Genomic DNA, 19,179 nt, shown 5'->3' on the forward strand with positions numbered 1-19,179 from the left:
CTCCTCCTTTTCAACAAGGTGCAGAGCGCTGGGGAAACGCAGGCCCCGGCCTTCCTGCCGCCTCCGGGTGCTGGCTTTCCGTGCCCCTCCTCACTGGAACGACTGCACACAGAGCCCCCAGGGAAACTGGAGGCAGAGTTCAGAAGCGGAAATCAAATCTCCAGACTGCTAACCCCTGGCTTAGCCCCTGGTCCCCTCGGCACTTCCCTTGGGGGACTGAATACCTTTAGCATTCTTGGCATGGTCCCAATACACCCACCCGCTTGTGGATCGGAACATGCATCATGCCATCAAGAAGTGGGTACTGCCTGCTCGGCTCCTCTTGGATCGTGAGAGAGTCTTGTGTGGCTGAGGCTGCCCCAGCCCTGTGCCTGAAGCATGATCGGTGCCTCGACTGTGGGCTAGTCTGCTCATCCCCCGTTCCCACCCCTTGATAAGTAAGAGCTGATTTTTCCATGTGGTGTTTGTCTCTCCACGAATGCACTGCCAAGCTTATCTATACAATGGATTTCCTGCTGGTGTTGGGTCTGCCCCACTCCCCACTGGGTAATAAATCGATGTCGCCTGAGCACGCAGATCTGCTGACGTCCGTAATGCTGGTGGCCTTGGCAGACCCCAGCTAACCCCCGCCTGGGTGGGAAAGGCAGACATAAACCCTGGCTGACATGAACCGCAGATCCCAGTTACTGATAGAGAGCCAGAACTGGGTGGGCGGGGTGGGTGTGAGAAGTTCGTGTGCATCTACCAACTGTTTATCTAGGCCGCCTGTGTGCCAGGCCATGTACTGGGCTCTGAGCATAACAGAAATGCAGGGGACACAGGGAGAGAGTTTGAGGAGCACCCACGCTGGCCTGGGAAACATGCAGATCATTATAACGTCAGAGCCTAGCTCTGGGGTAACATTTAGCATGGACCCTGTGGACAGAATGTACCGTGTCACTTGGGGCTCGAGGAAGGCCTTGGGGCTGAGTCCTAATGAAAAGTTTTCTTTCCTTGGCACCCGGTCCTCAGCAGCGAGAGCCCAGACGGGTCTAGGAAATGTGGAGAGTTTTTCACAATGAGTTATCATGAGCCTTTGCATCTGGGGTCTGTTTGCACTACACCCAACATCCGGAGCATCACCTGTGGGCACGCTGGGGAAGCCTCCTTCTCTCCTGTCCTCTGCCCAGGCCCGGGGCAGTTGCACTTTGTGGCCTCTAGTCAGAACTCCCAAGTTCCCATGTTAATCATAACAAGTGTGTTCCGAGAGGAACCGGCCCGGCCCCTGCCGGCAAGCCTTCTCTCCTGTCTTGATAACATCTGCACCAAATTTGCTCCCTTTATATAATTGGGCCTGTTGGTATTTGCTTTGACTTTAGATTACAGTATGCCTGGCGTCTCTGAAATTTCAGGCCCAAAGTATGTGCTGGGGCCCAGAGTGGTGGGAAAACTGACCTTTTGCCGGTGGGATTTCAGGTTTAGCTGGGAGGGTAAGAAACAATACCCTGGCTACTGTTTGCATGAAAAATGTACAGCAGCCCCTGCCCCACCCCCCGCCTCACCCCACTGGTGGGAAAGGGATCTCCTGCCTTGCTCTGGGAGTGGTGCTGGGTCAGGCCTGGTGGATAGAAGGGTGCAGGCGGGCTCCTCTCCTCCTCCTCCTCCTCCTCCTCCTCCTCCTCCTCCTCCTCCTCCTCCTCCTCCCCCTCCTCCCCATCTTCCCCCACATCCTCCCACCCCCACACCATCCCTGGCTTTGGAGTGACAGCACTCAGCAAACAGAAGAAGATGCACTAATGGTAAAGAAATGCAGTGAATCCAGGCTTAACCCCAAAGCCAACCTCAGAGTGTCAGGGTTCGGAATCTTACTTTGAAATGCCCGTCATGGTCTGGCCAAGGCAAGCCAGAGGAGCTGTTTGGGGTGTGAGATAAGGAGTGGGGGTGGTGGCTCTCCCCAGTGTGCTCTATCCAGAAAGGAAGCAAATGGATTTGCACGCCTGTTCCCCGACATCTCTGGAGTGAGTCGTATCTCAGTGGTGACTTCATTTCCCCTAATGGGGTTTCTGCAAACTCTCTGGAAGGTTCCAGCTGGTAAGCCACGCTGATTGTGGTGTGGGAGTTTGTGATATGCTTGTTTGCACTTGCTCTTTGAGACCCCAGAGGCCCCAGATGAGTGATAACTGGATGATGGAATATTTGCTAGGGGAAGGGACGTGCATTTTTCAAAGATAAGGTTTGATCCTGAGCAGAAGGGAAGCTTCCAGATGCCTCTGACATGTTGAGCAGTGAGGTGTGGGTGGGTACAGATCTCTTTCCCTGTTGCCTTGCTGGGGTATCCGCCCCAGGTGCACTCTTGCCTCTTGAAGATGCTTCAGGGACCGCCCAGGGGCAGGGCGGGGTGCTGCCCAGGGGTCTCTGACTCTTTCAGCCAAAACACTGTCGTTTTCCTGTCTAGATGTTCTGGCACTCCCTCATGATTTTGTTTAAATGGAAGGGCTTTTGCCTAGTGTAACCAATGAGGTCATTACATGTTGTCCCTTCTCTCGTAACAGGCTGTAGCTTCCTTGGGGAAGGGCCCTTGTCCTGTTCAACACTGCAACATCCATTGAAACCTAGTGTGGGACTCGTATAGAATCCGGTCCTGTCACCTCCGCTCACCACAGCCTGCAGGACCAAGGCCATACTCCTTCACTTAGTGTTTCAGACCCTTAGCATCTGGCTCCAGACTGACTCTCATCTCTTCTCCCTCCTTCCTTTCCCTTCCCTCCCCTCAAAGTACCCTTCTCTACCCACCTTAAAGAACTTCTTTCTTTTTGAACGGATGCTCCCCTCTGCTGCAACGTTCTTTCTTCTTTTTATTCCTGGTAGAAGTCGTACAGCAATAGGAGCTCAGCCTGATGGGCTCTGGAGTGAGACCACCTGGGTTTGCATCCTGATTCTGTTCCTTCGGATCTGGGAAGCCAGGAGCCAGTTCCCTCGCTGCGTTGTGCCTCAGTTTTCCCATCTGTGAAATGAGGATGACAATAGTTTCTTCCTCTCGTGTCTGTGGTGAGGAGGAATCACTAACCACAGAGGGCTCTGGTTACTTACTCCAGAAGTCTGAGTTTGCCACTAGGCTCAGGCTCCCTTGAAGACAGGGACTGGGGCTCAGCGAATAACAGAGTCTACACTAGTGTGTACCAAATTCCATACCATATGCTTTTTCTTCTCATGCAAGCATTTTCTTAAGATATGACTCACACACCATATCAGTCACCCTTTTTAAAGTATGTAATTCAATGGTTTTAATGTAGTCACAAAGCTGTGCAAGCACCACAACTATCGAATTCTCGAATGTCTTACCACCATAAAAAGAAACCGCATGCCCATTATGGGTCATTCCCCACCCCACCCCCGTTCCCAGGCAACCCCTAATCTACTGTCTGCCTCCCTGGATTTGCCTACTCTGGACATTTTACATAAATGGAATCATACGATATGTATCCCCTTGGGTCTGATGTCGTTTGTTTGGCATGACGTTTTCAAGGTTCATCCATATATCAGTACTTCGTTCCTTTTCATAGTTGAATAAGCAATTGTATCAATAGACCACATTTTGTTTATTCATCAACTGATAGACATTTCGGTTTCTATTTTTTGGCTCTAATGAGTCATGCTGCTGTGAACATTCATGGGCACGTTTTTGTGTGAACATATGTTTTTACTTCTCTTGGGTATAAACATGGGAATAGAATTGCTGGCTCATATGGCAGCTCTATGTTTAACTTTTTGAGGAGCTGCCAGACTGTTCCAAAGCATCTGTACCATCTTGCAAAGCATCTGCCTGCCAGTAACGTATGTGGGTTTCAATTTCTCCACTTCTTCACCAACACTTGTTTTTGTCTGAACTTTTTGATTATAGTCATCCTAGTGGGTACGAGGTGGTATCTCGTGTGGCTTTGATTTGCATTTCCTTGATGGATAAGGATATTGAGGATCTTTTCACGTGCTTGTTGGCCATTTGTATATCTTCTTTGAGAAAGCGTCTATTCAGATTATCTCCTGTTCCTTAATTGGGTTGTTTGTCTTTTTTTTTTTTTTATTGGCGAGTTATAAAATTCTTTATATATTTTGGATACCAGTCCCTTACAAGATAGATGATCTACAGATATTTTCTCCCATCTGGGGGTTGTCTTTTCACTTTTTTTTAATTATGGCCTTTGAAACACAAAATCTTTTAGGAATAAAGTCCAATTTATCTCTTCATTTGTTGCTTGTGCTTTTGGTGTCACATCAAAGAAATCATTGCCTAATCCAAGGTCACAGAGATGCACCATAAGCTTTTTTAATGGAATCTTCTTTTCAATAATTCCCCAAGGAAAGAGCAGTAGACCCATTCACAGATGAGGAAGCTAAGGTATCAAATGCCAGAGCTGGGATTTAAGCCCAGTTCAGTCTGACTCGGAACCTCAAGTGTATCTGTGCTCCCCCCAAGTCCTTTTACTTCTGTGTCCTTTGTAGGGTGTGGCACAGTGCCTGGTTAGGCCCCCAGATAATGTACCTCGGGTGGATGAATGGCAGGTCCCAAAAAGGTGCTTGGTTTGTACTTGCTGGTTGATTTGCGTGGACCAGTTAGGTGTTGACTAGGAGTTTGTGTCCACAATGCTAGAGATCACTGAGTGTTTCTCTCTTACCTCTACAGTGTCTCATTGTTGGGGGAGGACCATGTGGTTTGCGCACTGCCATTGAACTTGCCTACCTAGGGGCCAAAGTGGTTGTGGTGGAGAAGAGGGACACCTTCTCCAGGAACAATGTGTTGCACCTCTGGCCTTTCACCATCCATGACCTACGGGGACTGGGAGCCAAGAAATTCTACGGGAAGTTCTGCGCTGGCTCCATTGACCACATCAGTGAGTAGAGCCAATGGTGGCACCCCATTCAGGGAGGGGTCTGACCCTGGGTGGGGCACATCTCTCCACACTAAGGAGTCTCCAGGATGTTCCAGCTTACAAGTCCCTGGGGGATCCATGCATTCAACTGGCAACATTTCACGAAGGGCTTGCTTTGTGCCTCGTGCTGGCATCTATGCTGGGTATGCCCCACAGAGCAGTAAGCACGTCTTGTTCACCAGAGTATCTCCAGGGTGTAAAAGAGTTCTTGGCACATAGTAGATGTCTGGTAAACTTCTGTTGAGTGAATGAAGTGTGGGAAACCGAAACAGAGGCAAGTGACATGGTCTGCACTCTCAGAGAGCTCACGGATCTTGTCAACAATAAACTGCACTTTAATAGAGTGGTCAGACTTGCTGGAGGAGTTCAGAAGAGGGAGGCACACAAAACCATTAAGTGGGCCTCTTAGATGTTATGTTGTGGTGCTGGGGGAAGCCACGGCAGGTTTTAGAAGAGAGGAATGACACAATCGGCAGATCCCGTACCAAGTTTCCTTGAGTTATTCCAGGCCCTGGGCCAGCCCTGTAAGCTTAGCATGCTCGGGTAGGGCAAGGTGAGCACTGAGGCCCTTTGGCTCTGCATTCCTCAGGCCTGGGTCTCTCCAGGCAAGATCTGTGCAGACCAGCTGTAGGACAGACTTCCCCTAATGCTTAACAGGGAGGAGGTCTTTAGCCACCTTGTATATAAGACTGTGACCCATAAAAGTCAGGGAGATTAACACTATGGGGAGAGTTCAAGGGTTTGAACAGATCTGGGCCCCAAATTGGTCTTGCCCATTTGCTGTGTAACTTGGGTCAAATTCCTTAACCTTCCTCAAGCCCCAAGTTTTGTCTCCCGCACATGTGATTAATGCCTGCCTACCAGGACCAGGATTAAGTGAGGTCAAGTTTGTGATGTGCTTCTCACTGTGCCTGGCAAGTAGTAGGTACTTGGGAAGTGCTTTGCATCCGCTGGTGTGCAGTGAGCAAGAAGCGGCCGGGGTCCCCAACTTGAGGGTTCAGTCTCTCAACCAGTGGGCGGGAGGAGAGCCCTGAGAGCCACGTTCTCATGAGGACAGGAGCCGACGGGAAAGGGCGTGGGGCTCAGAGGAATGACTGGAGACAATGGTCAACCACATAGGGTGTAATTTAGTCACAAGTAAAGAGAACCTATCAGCAGTGGCCCCACACTTTATTCCCACTCTGGGATGAGAAAATTCCAGGAGTCCATTGGAAAGAAATTTGGATTCGCTCATAAGGCCGCAGTGTCAGCTTTCAGGGTATTCCCTACCACCCACAGAAGAATTTTTGTTGGTTACCAACCCAGGATGACAACATTGAGTGCCACGCTCTCATCAAGGCTTCCTGAGAGGCAGAGCTGGGTCCTTGTGAGGGCCCCAGTCTGTTGGGCTGCCTTCCCTGTGGGCCAGGAGCCCCTCTGTGCCCCATTGGTGGGGCTCCAATTTAACCCCTAGTTCTTGGAAAAGTCCCAGTATGCAGAAACACTGGCAGGACTCTGGATCCCAGCTTCTGGCATTCAGGGCACTCATTGCCAAGAGCAATTCCAGTGCCTGTGAGAAGGGAGGCAGGGAGAATTTTTTGAACACCTAATGTGTGCTGGAACAGGATAGATTAGCAACCTTGAAATGATGAGGAGAGACCTGGCCTGTTTCCAGGCAGGAAGGGGGATTGGGTTCTTTGAGCCCCAGCTGATTGGCTTCTTTCCAGACCAACCGTGGCCTCCAGTCCCAGTGGCGCCCCAGCCCTCAGCACTGCTCAGCAATTCTCCATGGTCCTGTGTCAGCATCCTCCTCCAGTCCCCAGGCGGCTGCTCTGAACCTCCACCACAGCCGCCTCCTTCTGAGCAGATGGCCTTCCTCCTGTGCTCTGGGGAAGAGAAGCCACTGGCGGGTACTCCTCAGTCCCAGCCCCCTCCTTCCTCCTGCACTCGCTTCCACCCCAGTACCCATTCCTTCCTCTTGCCCCATGTAGGAGGCAGAGCTGGCCGCTCAGCTCCCCTCTCTCCCTCCTGGCTTCCTGCTCCCCCAAGCCCTCTGTTATTTCCTTTACCGTTTTCTATTTCAAAACATTTATTCTAGAAAGGGAGGATATAGACTTTGTCTGTGCCTCTCCTGTTCATGCCTCCTTCCTTTGTAATCTGACTTCTCCCCCACCACCCTGCCAAAGAGATTTCCACAGAGATTTCCACCCCCAGGAAGCCTCCTAACTCCCAAGCGCCTCTTTGTAATCCTTAATCTGTCTGTGGGGATCTGGTATTCTCCTGGCTTCCGGGACTGCAGCTCAGGCGCTGTTCTGCCGCTCCCCTGCCCCCAATCACCATGCTCTGACCCAGTCTGTTTACATGTGTTTCCTCCACTAGAGTGAGTTCCATATCTCTTGTGCCTCCCATGGCACCTGGCCCATTGCAGATGCTCAGTAAATGTTAAATGAACAAAGCCCAATAAATACAGAGGGACCCACAGAAAGTTTCTTGCTCTATAGAAAAATATTTGGAGACATCCCCACATGTGCTGAATGGCAGGGCCAAGGGAGAGATAGGAGGTGACACTTACTGGGAAAGTTTAGAAGAGTGGGTGGGAGGTGAATTATCACGAGCCCAGTTCCATAGGGAGAATTCCCCAGCCGCCCCTGACCGTGGGTGGCTAAGAGCTTAGGCTCAGTCTGCCATGAGATGAACCATTTTATCACTGACTTTACTTGTGACCATTTACTCTCTTTGTCTACTCCCCTTTCCATCTCTACCTTGTCAAACTTATAGCCTATCTCAGGAAGGAGGCAGGAAAGAGAGAGCCTCCATTATTATGGCATTATCTAAAAGCTAGAGCACAGTGTAGGAATCAGACAGATCTGGGTCCACATTGTAGTTTTGCTGCTGTGTCACCTTGAGCAAATCACTTCACCTCACTGAGCCTCAATTTCTTATCCATTAAATGGGAATAATTATCCCAAAGGGTCACAATAAGGGTTAAGTGAGAAAACACCAAGTGGCTGTCACATAATTAGTTCTCGGTAGTGATCACGGTTGGTACATGACTATGCGCAGAGATCATCAAGGAGTGATTATATAGTACCCTGTATGCAGGAGGCACTCAAGCACTACTGCTGACACGTCTTCTCTTTCCCCTTTCCTTTCTAATAGGTATTCGTCAGTTGCAGCTCATCCTATTCAAGGTGGCCCTGATGCTGGGCGTTGAAATCCATGTGAATGTGGAGTTTGTGAAGGTTCTAGAACCTCCTGAAGATCAAGAAAATCAAAGTACAGTATACTTTTCCTTTCATATCTAGAAATCAGATATCACAAAATGGAAATCGCATTTGTAGTTCTCAGAGGATGTTTCTGTAAGAGTTATTCTTGTTGGGGATTGTTTGGTATAATTCCGTCAAGGATATTTTACCTTTTTGGACCAGGGCTACCTACCACTTTAGTTTTTCTCTTCTTCCCCCCGGGGGATTGGTTATGCCATTAAACCTGTAATTTTGTTACCCTGTCACTAGGGGGCAGTAATTTGACAAATGAAGTAATAAGTAATTAGGATAGAAGACCTACATTTGGTTGTTTGAAAAAGTTCATTCCTATGCTCTTCCAGCTATGTGGGAAAACACACAGTTACTTGGATATTTTGTACCCATATGATATTTTAAAATCCAGTTAGAAATGTGAAGCTTCTAGAGAAAATATGAAATAAGTGCTCATGATATAATTTGGCATATAATATTTTTAAGCCTTACTAAAGTATAATTTACAAACCACAGACTTCGCCCATTGTGGGTGTCTTATTATTTAGTAATGCTTCCCTTTCTCCTTTAATATGTTTATGTAAATGCTGATCTCTCACACACCACGGACAGAGACTTTGTTCCTGATGCCTCTGCATCTTATTATCAAAATCTTCTGCTGAGGCAGGACCTTCAGTTTGGGCAACTTAATGTCAGAGACCTCAGAGCTCCATGTGCTTATTCAGTTCTGACTTCTCCTGTCCTCAGCCCAGGATATTTGAAAATTTAGAAGAGGCTTTAGGTGGCTTTGGTAGCCTCTCTCAAACCTCTGGTGGATGTTAAATCCCAGTTATGGGTGACCAGCAAGATTTTACCTGAAAATGTTATCATAGAAGGCTGTGTACTGCCCGACAGAACATTCTGACCATAATGAAGTGGCAATTCAAACTGGTTTCTACACCCTGCACATCCTCCGGGTCTGGTCAGTAATGGGAGGGCAAGGAGGAATATAGGGGAAGATGAAGACAGCAAGGTAGAAAACACTGGGAAAAATAAGGTTCAAGTAAGACTAGTTTAAGAATCACTGAGGATAGTCTCCCAACCTGCACAGAAACCAGTTACATCAAGCATAGGGTTGACGCTGCTGGTTTACTTTGTCCCGGATTGAATTGATATTAAAGCCAGAAGGAGTCCAGATGAGAGTATGAGTTGGGATGACTCTGGGTCTTTCCTCTGGCAGCTCTGTCTGGGGTGCCTACACCTAGGGGTATTATCCATTTTTCCTGGCCGACACCAAGAGGCCTCCCACCTTTCTCTGCCAACTCAAATCATTTTTCTGTTCTGGCAGAAATCGGCTGGCGGGCAGAATTTCTCCCTGCGGACCACGCTCTGTCGGACTTTGAGTTTGACGTCATCATTGGCGCTGATGGCCGCAGGAACACGCTGGAAGGTGAAGACTGTTCCTGGAGCTGAGGAAGGGGGTATGGGAGTGAGGGAGGGGGCAGTGCAGAAAAGCGAGATGGCAGGTGCTAAAGCTGGGTGGGGCCTTCACAGAAGGGCAGATTGTCCTGCTGTGCCTGAGGCTGAGCATTTCATTGTCTCTGAACCTCACTTTTCCCACCTGGAAGATGTAGATAACAGAATCTTCTCAGAGCATCGTTTTGAGGGCTAAGAAAGGACTCACATGTAAAAGTGTTTTATAAAGATAAAGTGCCAGGGAAGTTCAAAGTCAGCATACAATTACTGAGCACGTGTCAATGTGCAATCCATGGCACTAAGAACTTTCATACCTCCTCTAAGACAGCCGTTCTTCTACTATGAGTGTGTTCTTTCACCGTCACGTGTAATGCTCCAGAAGAAGGAGCCCCTCTCTTTTTGTAACTTTTCAGCACACTCACTGCTGGGCAGTAAGATCTGTTTTCCCCAGACTGTCAAAGCGCAAAACCATGCTTCCCTGAGTTCTGAAGTTGGAAGCATAACATGTTTTCTTGGAGTAAGGGCTAATCAGGTTGGGAGAGGAGCACCACTGCCAGAAATGCCTTCAATCACCTCCCCCTCCACCCGCCCCCTGCCGAGATTAATTGGTGCGTAGGTTGTATGGATTTGCACTAACTGTATCCGCGTGAGACCACAGATGGTGGACAAAATGGCCTCACATGGCATCTCTTAGACTGTGGCTACATCTGCTCTTCAAGCTTGCCCTGCTTAAAGGCTGCAGGCTGCAGAGGTCTGACCGGGAGGGCATCTCCTCTGAGGGCAGAACTCACTCCCTGAAAGACGGTAGGTGTTGGAGGCTTCCAGAGGTGTGGTCTGCCTAGCTGGGCCCTACCACTTGCTGGACCATGAGGGCCCTTTCCCCGCTCCCGTGCCTCTCTCTTCTCCTCCATCCCTACACGTGCCCCATCCCTGCAATCAATAACCAATACCTGACAAAGACCTTTTAAGCTGCTAACCTGGATATTGTGCCGTTAGCATTTATGGGGATATTTTGGTGGTTTGGTAAAACTGTTAAGTCTGAATATTTGCAAATCCAAAATCCACACCCTGTCTGAGTATAGTTTGGCATTTCGTGCACAGGAAGAGAAAGGTAAGAAGGAGAAGAGCCACTTAGGCAGCCTAGCACCAAATAAGTAGACCTGCAGCCGGGTTTTTCCATATCGACGCCGTTGGCATTTGGAGCCACATCATTTTTTGTCCCGTGCACAGTAGGATGCTTAGCATCCCTGGCCTCTCCCTGCTAGACACCAGTAGCACCCCCAAGTTGTAGCCACCGGAAATGTCTCCACACTTTGCCTAACTGGGAGCCAAGGTCACTCCCGGTTAAGAAATACCAGACTAGACCATCATGGCCATTTCTGATCATTTCGATAAGTCTAATGAAGGATGACTTAAAAGAGGAGGTACTGAGATAAAAACCGAAGGTTTCCAGTCCAAGGGATTTTTGACCAAAGTTTGGGAATGCGCATGAGGTTTGCGTATACTGCAAGCAAATGTGGGGGGAGTTCTCAGGGGAGGCTGAAGATAGAAGCATGTCCGCCAAGCCTGCTCATGTGATGAGCGCCTTGAGTTAAGCAAAGTGCACGGCATCTGGGGCAGAGGGAAAACTGGGGACTGTGGGCTAGCCAGCTGCTAGAAAGAAAGGGGGTTGGCAGAAGAATGAAGTCTGACCAGCTGCTTGGGGTCCTCTCTGTCACCGCCATTAAAAAGCTAAACCATTGACACAAGCACCCCAAGGAATCATTGTACCAAATCAATTGCAAGTTAAAATTTTGTCTATTTATTCTATATTTATTGAGCGTGGACCGTGTGCCCGTCACTGGAGACTGGAAATAGGAAATTTGTTAAAATCCCCATCCCATGGGAGCGCCTGGGTGTCTCAGTCAGTTAAGCATCCGACTTCGGCTCAGGTCATGATCTCACAGTGTGTGGGTTCGGGCCCCACATCGGGCTCTGTACTGACAGCTCGGAGCCTGGAGCCTGCTTCAGATTCTGCGTCTTCCTCTCTCTCTTCCCCTCCACCGCTCACTCGCGCTCTCTCAAAAATAAATAAACATTTAAAAAACTTTTTTTTAAGTTTAAAATCCCCATCCCACAGGAATTGAGTCTCATAATCCTTTTCAAAGGGGGGAAAACATGAAGAATGCTAACAATGTAGTCTTAATCGTCAAGTTCAAAGTGCGTGTGTCATGAATGTACCTAGCAACAGCGCCTAACAAATCTTTATCTTTTTCATTAAAAAAAATTTTTTTTAACATTTATTTATTTTTGAGAGACAGAGAGAGACAGAGAATGAGCAGGGGAGGGGCAGAGGGAGAGGGAGACACAGAATCCAAAGCAGGCTCCAGGCTCTGAGAGTCAGCACAGAGCCTGATACAGGGCTCGAACCCACGAACCGTGAGATCATGACCTGATCCGAAATCAGGCACTTAACCTACTGAGCCACCCAGGCGACCCCCTAACAAATCTTTAAAAGGATGAGCTCTCGGATTGCCTTTAGGAAGATCACTTTGGCCTTTTGTTTGTAGAAGCCTAACCAGAATAATTGGTCCTATAGATTTCAGGAAAGGAAAAAGTCCCACTGACTTAGGCCTCTGGTGATGTGTTTCTTCCTCAGGTACAAACCTTGACATTTCCACCTGCCCTTATTCTCTACAGATGCAGAATTCTGGTTTCAGGGGCCCGTGAGGCATCTGAGAATAGCTTCCTCAGTAATCTTTTTCACTTTTCCCACCAAATCCAGAAGAAAGACTCCCTTTTTCTCTTTGCCTCATGCAGGGTTCCGAAGAAAAGAATTCCGTGGGAAGCTGGCTATTGCGATCACCGCCAACTTCATAAACAGAAACAGCACAGCTGAGGCAAAGGTGGAAGAGATTAGCGGGGTGGCTTTCATCTTCAACCAGAAGTTTTTTCAGGACCTTAAAGAAGAAACAGGTGGGACCCTCACCTTTCTCCAAACCAGGCCATGTCCATGCTGGGCTGTCCCAGTTTTGGGGATTGGGAGCCTCACTCTGATAAAGCAGAAGCCCAGACTTCTCCTTAGGAGAGAAATGGGTAGGATTCCTTCAAGGACAAGGGCAATTCTTGAGAAAAAGTTCTGGCTGTTGTACATGAAAATGGCTAAAGATGGATTTACTCAGTCAACGTTTACTCAGTGCTCATTATGTGCCAGTATCAGTATCATGGGATACAGAGTTGAGGTTGACATGGTCCCTTCCCCAAGTGGATCCTTGTCCAGTGAGGGACAACCATCCTAATGCAGGGAGGTTGGTCTATGCCCACGTCACCGTGAGCTTCAGAGAGCCCTCTGAGGAGAGAGCCAGTAACCTGAGGTTAGCCCCTGAAGAAGTGTAGGTACTTCTGTGCAGTGTGCCAGCCGCCCTTCCCCACCAGGGACATCCAGGGATGCCCAGGGAATGTGTACTCACCCCAGCGCATCAGTGTCCCCCAGCTGTGGGCCTTGAGGAAAGAAGATCCTCATTCCTTTACTCAACAAATATTTATTGACTGCCTACTGTGTGCCAGCTGTTGTTCAAGGGCCTGAGAAAGAGCGGTGGGCAAAACGAGACCCCTCTCTTGGAGCTTATATATTCTGCTGGGGGAGACCGTTAATAAACAGACAACTAGTACGTCAGGCAGTCAGAAAGATGGTGCAGAGAAATCCAGCCCAGGGAGGGGAAAGAGGGGGGAAACGCTCCTGCCAATTACGGAAATCCCAGATTTTTCTTTTCACCTGATTTTAAGATAGGTATTTCTCCTCGAAAGGCAGTATAACAACAATGTTGGACAAAATTTTCATACCAGAAGTCAATCATCCACACCGAGTATCACCTAGCACAGAAAGAGTTCTCATGTTCACATACTTCTTTTCAATAATCGTCTGCCCGTAGCCCCACTTTTCACCGGGCTCTGGCTCTTCTTGGGGTGTCAATACTCTTTGTGAATCTGATTTTCTCCTCCAGCATCACATTTGAAATATTGTCCACACTGCAGCCAGGTCCTCCTGATGGTCAGTTTTGCAGCCACAGAATAGCTCATTAAGTAGATGCACTGTCACCGCCTAAGCATTTAAATTGGAGGCTGGCAAACTATGGGCGGCCACATGTTTGTGTTGCCTTCGAGCTAAGAGTGGTTTTAACGTTTTTGAATGGCTGAAGAAAAAGCAAAAGAAGACTATTTTGCAACAAATCGAAAGTTACATGAAATTCCAGTTTCAGTGCCCATAAATGAAAGTTTCTTGGGACACAGTCACACCCACTTGTTGACGTTGCTACCTGTAGCCATGAGTGGTTGTGGACCCTGATGGCCCACAAAGCCCCAGCTACTTACTATCTGCCTGTTACAGAAAAAAGTCTGCTGGCCTCTGGTATAGACCTTCCAGTTGTGCACTGTTACAGGTCAAACTGCTCCCCGGGAATATTTCAAGTTAGTTTCTAGGAATGGTATTCCTTATTGAGCCAGACTGTGCCACTCACTGGCCATTATGATGTGTGCCCGTTGGGCGATCCTCTGAGTTTCACCACAGTGGCATGATTTTATTAGAGCGGGGTTTTTTGGTTTCTTTTCTTTCTTTTCTCTTCTTTTTCTTTTCTTTTCTTTTCTTTTTCTTTTTTTTCTTTTCATTTCTTTTCTTTTTCTTTTTTTTCTTTTCATTTCTTTTCATTTCTTTTCTTTTTCTTTTTTTTTTTTTTAGGATTTTATGTTTTATTTCTTGTTTTTTTTTTTTTCCTAAATATAATATATTGTCAAGTTAGCTAACATATAGTGTATATAGTATACTCCTGGCTTCGGGAATAGATTTCCATGATTCATCACTTACATACAACACCCAGTGCTCATCCCAACAAGTGCCTTCCTCAATGCCCATCACCCATTTTCCCCTCCCCACCCTGGCCCCCATCAGCCCACAGTTCTCTGTAGAATGTTTTCATTCAGCGTATTATGTTCTTCTGAATGATTTAAGAATTGTCCAACCCTCCCTTCCTCTCAAAAACCAAGAAGATAAATACTTCAATAAACCACCAAATATGAATTATGACAGGACATTGAGTGTGTTTTTCCAAATGTCTCAGTGAGTTTCCTTTACATTTCGCTGGGACGGTCACCTTTGGCCATTGTTTCACAGTGCCCCTTTCACAGTGACACGGATGAATTTCCTCTGATTCTCAGGGGAGCCCTCTGCATTGATGGCTGTTTCCTATTTAACGGTAATAAAGGGGTTCCTCTGGTTACCCAGCACACCTCTATGTCAGCTGCTGTTAAAGTTGTTACGTGTCTGTTCCTTTCTCTCCAAAGAAGCTAAGCCAGTTCTCAAATTTGCACGTGCATCAGAATCCCCTCTCGGGCTTGTCAAAGTGCAGATTGCTGGCCCTACCAACAGAGTTTCTGATTTAGTAGGTCCTATGTGGGGTTCTGATCATGCACACTTCCAAGTTCTCAGGTGATGCTTCGGCCAGGCACTACGGCTTTGTTTTAAAAGCAGAAACCTAGTCTCTCGAGTGTTTTTGCATTTGCTGGAAAGTACAAAAAGATACAACCCAGCCCTCCAACCTGACTTGTTCCTGCCAGGACACCTGGGTTTTCCCACACACAGGAGAACGGGAGAAACATGGCTTAGCACAGCCTTGGGAGAATTGACACCACTCTCTGACTCTGTGGTCACATGGAGGGCACGGTGGCGATTGGGAATCAGACCGTCTGGGGTTCAAATCCCGGGACTACTGTTGCTTTGCTGCTATGCTGTGGACAACTCTTGGCCTTTCTGCAGCGCTTAGCTCTAACTTGGAAGTGCTGGTCCACAGCCCCTAAGGACTTTGAGGTTTTTTTTTTTTTTTTTTAAAGCGCTTTAATCATATCGCAATATATAAATATACCAAATCAATATATCGTACACCTTAAACTTATAACATGTTACATGTCCATTATATCTCAATTGAAAAAGCACATAGGGTCTTAGTGGGGCTGTAAAAGCTAGCTGTGTGGAGTTAGATAAATTCTAGCACTCCGTTTTCTCTTTCCCAGCCTTGTGTGTTTTAAAAACTTGCCCAACATGAGTATATGCAGGGAAACAACGGCACCTGTAATGCAGCAAAGTAGAGCTCTTGGCATACAGCGAGCACTGAGGGAATCAAACTGAGTCCACACATACTTCTCTCTGCAGGGATTGATCTGGAGAACATTGTTTACTACAAGGACTGCACCCACTATTTCGTCATGACTGCCAAGAAGCAGAGCCTGCTCGACAAAGGTGTCATCATTAACGTACGTATCTCTTGGCTGGGGTGTCCTGTCTTTCCCTTTGTGACCCAGCAAGTGTGGGAGCAAGATGCCGTCCTGCCAGAAACCGAGCAAAGCGGGAGGCAAGAAAAGGACCAGCATTTTCCTTCTGTGTGGTGTCGTGTGAGTGTTGAGTGAAGGAGCCGATACAGGCAGAGGTGTTTCTGCAGAACGCTGGGGGGTGGCGGTGGGGGCTGAGACCCTCCCCCGCTTGTTGGTGTGAGCCTTTGCCACCGGGAGATGGGCTGAGTCTTCTCCTTCTCCATGTCTCATTCAACCCTGCTCCCTTTCCTGGGAGGTCTCATGTCATTCGGAGGCAGCTGTGGGCTCCTTGTCCGAGTGGAACATGGAGACAACATTCACTGGTGAATTTCACATGTGGCCCTCTTGTCGTAATGTCCGGTGGAACCCTCTCTTCTCACAGGCACAAAGGCTCAACTTGAATCTTGGCTCTGCCACGGATTAACTCAGGACTGTGACTAAACGCTGCTTAACTTTTCCTGAACTTCGGTCTTATCTGTAGAACAGGAATAATGGTTTCTGTCCGAAAGGGTTGTTTGCAGGAGTAAATTTTAAAAGGTATACAGAGCAACGGGCCCCATGCCTGGAGCATATAGGGGGTTTGTAGATTCCCTCTGTCATTTCTGTCTGGTTTGGACACCTGCTTTTTGGTCCTGCTGGCTTCCTGGCCTCTGCTTCCTGCCTGTGCATCTTCATGCTTAAACCGAGTACGAGGCTAGAAGAAAGGAGCACACAGAGTGGTGGGCCCTGGGCTGGAAGCTGCTTTGGGCAGGTTTCCAACCTATCCAGAGCCTCTGTTCCTGCTGCCCCTGCTGTAGCCTCAAGATAACGATCATGCAGTCTGAGGTCAGCCTGCTCTCCGGGTGGCGGCCTGCAGCTCAGGCGGCATGGTGACTATTCAGTGTCGCTTGTCGAAGAAGAATTTGCCTGTCCTCTGATCACTTTGTGCTGGCAGCCGGCCGGGTGGCATTAGTAACCCAGCCCTCCCCTGGGCCTCCTCTGCGTGGCTCAGGGCTTGCTGAGAGCCTGAGTTACAGACAGGAGGCTGTGAATGGGGTGGATGGGAGTTGAAAGGAACCAACTGAACACAGCCAGGAGATGTGTGAGCAGTGGGTTTTGGCATCTGGTGCCCCACGGCTGACCCGGTCTGGGGGAGGTGGGGTGGTGTCCCCTTCTTTCCTTTATTCCATGGGCATCCCTTCCAAAGTTGCCTCCTCCATCGAGAGGCCAATGGCAGGTAGTGAAGGACTATTTGGGGTCTGGGGCTTGAGGAACAGTGGAAACCTTTGCAAAGGAGGGGCTGAGGAGGCTTTTGTCAGCACCCACCTCTCACCATGGGAAGTCAGGCAGAATTTGACATGGGTTTCTTATTTCACTGGCTGAGTACTCCAGCCTGTGGGACACTAAGGTTCCCTCAGGGCATCCCAGGGCATTTGTCCAGGCCACGGCATGTTGCTCATGGTGATTCAACTCTTTGGCAGTTGTCAAAGCCCCTCCATACCCCCACGTCCCTGTCATCACACAGGTGGGCAAGCGTGACTCACTCTAACCCCATAATGACCGTGGAAGATCTGGGAGCAGATCCCAGGCTCGTGGGTGTCCTCACTGGGGCTTTCTTTCCCCTCAGAGAGTCCAAGGGCATCTTCTGAGCTGGTGCTGAGGGGCTTTTAAGATAAGACAGGAACTCTCCTCTAGAAGTTCTAGCCCACAGGCTGGACGTGAGAGGGCTGGAAAGTTCTTTGGTTCAGGAGCTCTGGCCAGGAGTCTCCATGTGCCCGGCCAAGCTCTGTAGCATTTGCATAGCTGGGAGCTGGTCCATCTACCCCGAGCCACTCAAATTAACATTCTTGTCATGCTCCCAGAGGAATGGCAAGTCCTCTCTCGTTTCCTCTCCCTGCATGGGTCAGCATCTTTCTGGAGGCACACAGAGTGCTGAGTGAATGTGTGTTGAATGACTGACTGACCTGCTTCCCCACCTATTCCTACTGACCTCTGGTCTTCCATGGCTACTGAAGGGAGAGTGAAGTTCCTCCTCAGGAAACGATGGCTTTGGGCTCCCAACTCTGCCCATCTTGCTCTCCCTCACAAGGAGGGTGGCCTGTCATCCTGGTGCCCTCTCTGGGCTGGCCCACATTCATATAGGCGAAGGCTCCTGGATATAGCAGGCTTGGTCTCGCCATGGGGGGAGGGAGCCTTGTTTCCAGGTGGGTGAGGCGAACGTACATCATAGCTGGTCTCCCAGTGCTGAGCCCAACCTCATTCGAAGCCATTGCCTGACCTTCTCTTCTGATCTCCAGCCTTCCTTTCAGCTCAGCACAGGGGTGGGGAGGTAGGGGTGACTGCTCTTCCCATCAGGTTCCCCGCCCTGTACTCTTCTTGCCGCGTCTCTCTCTACTGTCCTTCCTCTCTGCTGAGGACGCAGCCTGTCTTCAGTACCTATGCGTGTGGCAAACGGGGTCCACCTTCATCCTCCTGCATCTGTCTTAATTTAAAACTACTTCTCCAGGCCTGCCCACTTCGCTTAGGGTCCCTTCCCACCTTTCTCTCCATTGTCCTTGTTTTCACCCCCTCCCCGCTGCTCCCTGTCCTGCTTCTGTACCGTCCCCTCACCTGGGACCTCCTGCCATACGAGGTCCCGTGGCTCCTTCCAGCCAGCCCAGCCCTGCAGGTCCCCATACCCCTGTTCGGGACACCAGCACCAGGCGTGACCACACTCCCCCATCACCCAGCCCACCTCACGGGCGCTTGTGGGCCTGCTTTGAAGAGGGAGTATTTTCAAGACCTCTCCATTCACCCTTCCCCATCTCATCCCCACGCTTGTAAGGGAGGAAATTGGTCATGTGACTGGAGGAGCAGGTAGGAGAAAGGAAAGGCGAATGACAGGAGCTCCAGCCTGAACGCCGTGACCCGGCAAAGCACCCTTGGGCCACTGCTGGGTGCAAACTGGGTGATGCACTATGGTGTGAACATATGAGAATTTCTGCGATGAGGTATTTGAAATCACGGCTATGAGGAAAATGGACACAGTAGGTCGCTCTGTTTGTAGATGTGGCTGTGCCTTCCAAGACCTTTATAAATACTCTTGTTGGTGCCTCGGGGTGGGGAGCGGAGGTCCAGGGACGCGCTTCCCCACATGCTATGTTTGTGCCATCGTGAATTATAGGGAATGGAAATTCCCACTCACTTTGCTCTTCTCACATGCCAGACGTCAGGCTGGGGATTTTTATGTCTGCGACTTCCCTCAGTCCTCACGGTATGAGGTG

The 19,179-nt window shown here is 49.0% G+C and overlaps 1 protein-coding gene across 4 annotated transcripts in view; it reads left to right on the plus strand.

The window, feature by feature from the left end:
• The window catches only part of MICAL2 (microtubule associated monooxygenase, calponin and LIM domain containing 2), a 220,837-nt gene that overhangs the window by 80,749 nt on the left and 120,909 nt on the right, over window positions 1-19,179 (plus strand). For all 4 annotated transcript variants that reach the window (XM_042906713.1, XM_042906712.1, XM_042906710.1 and 1 more), the window contains exons 4-8: window positions 4,661-4,868; window positions 8,046-8,162; window positions 9,471-9,572; window positions 12,398-12,553; window positions 15,780-15,880. In XM_042906713.1, the coding sequence (XP_042762647.1) occupies window positions 4,661-4,868; window positions 8,046-8,162; window positions 9,471-9,572; window positions 12,398-12,553; window positions 15,780-15,880 (684 nt within the window). The remainder of the gene's footprint in view (window positions 1-4,660; window positions 4,869-8,045; window positions 8,163-9,470; window positions 9,573-12,397; window positions 12,554-15,779; window positions 15,881-19,179) is intronic.

The sequence above is a fragment of the Panthera leo genome, chromosome D1 (genome assembly GCF_018350215.1).
Source record: "Panthera leo isolate Ple1 chromosome D1, P.leo_Ple1_pat1.1, whole genome shotgun sequence".
NCBI lineage: Eukaryota > Metazoa > Chordata > Mammalia > Carnivora > Felidae > Panthera > Panthera leo.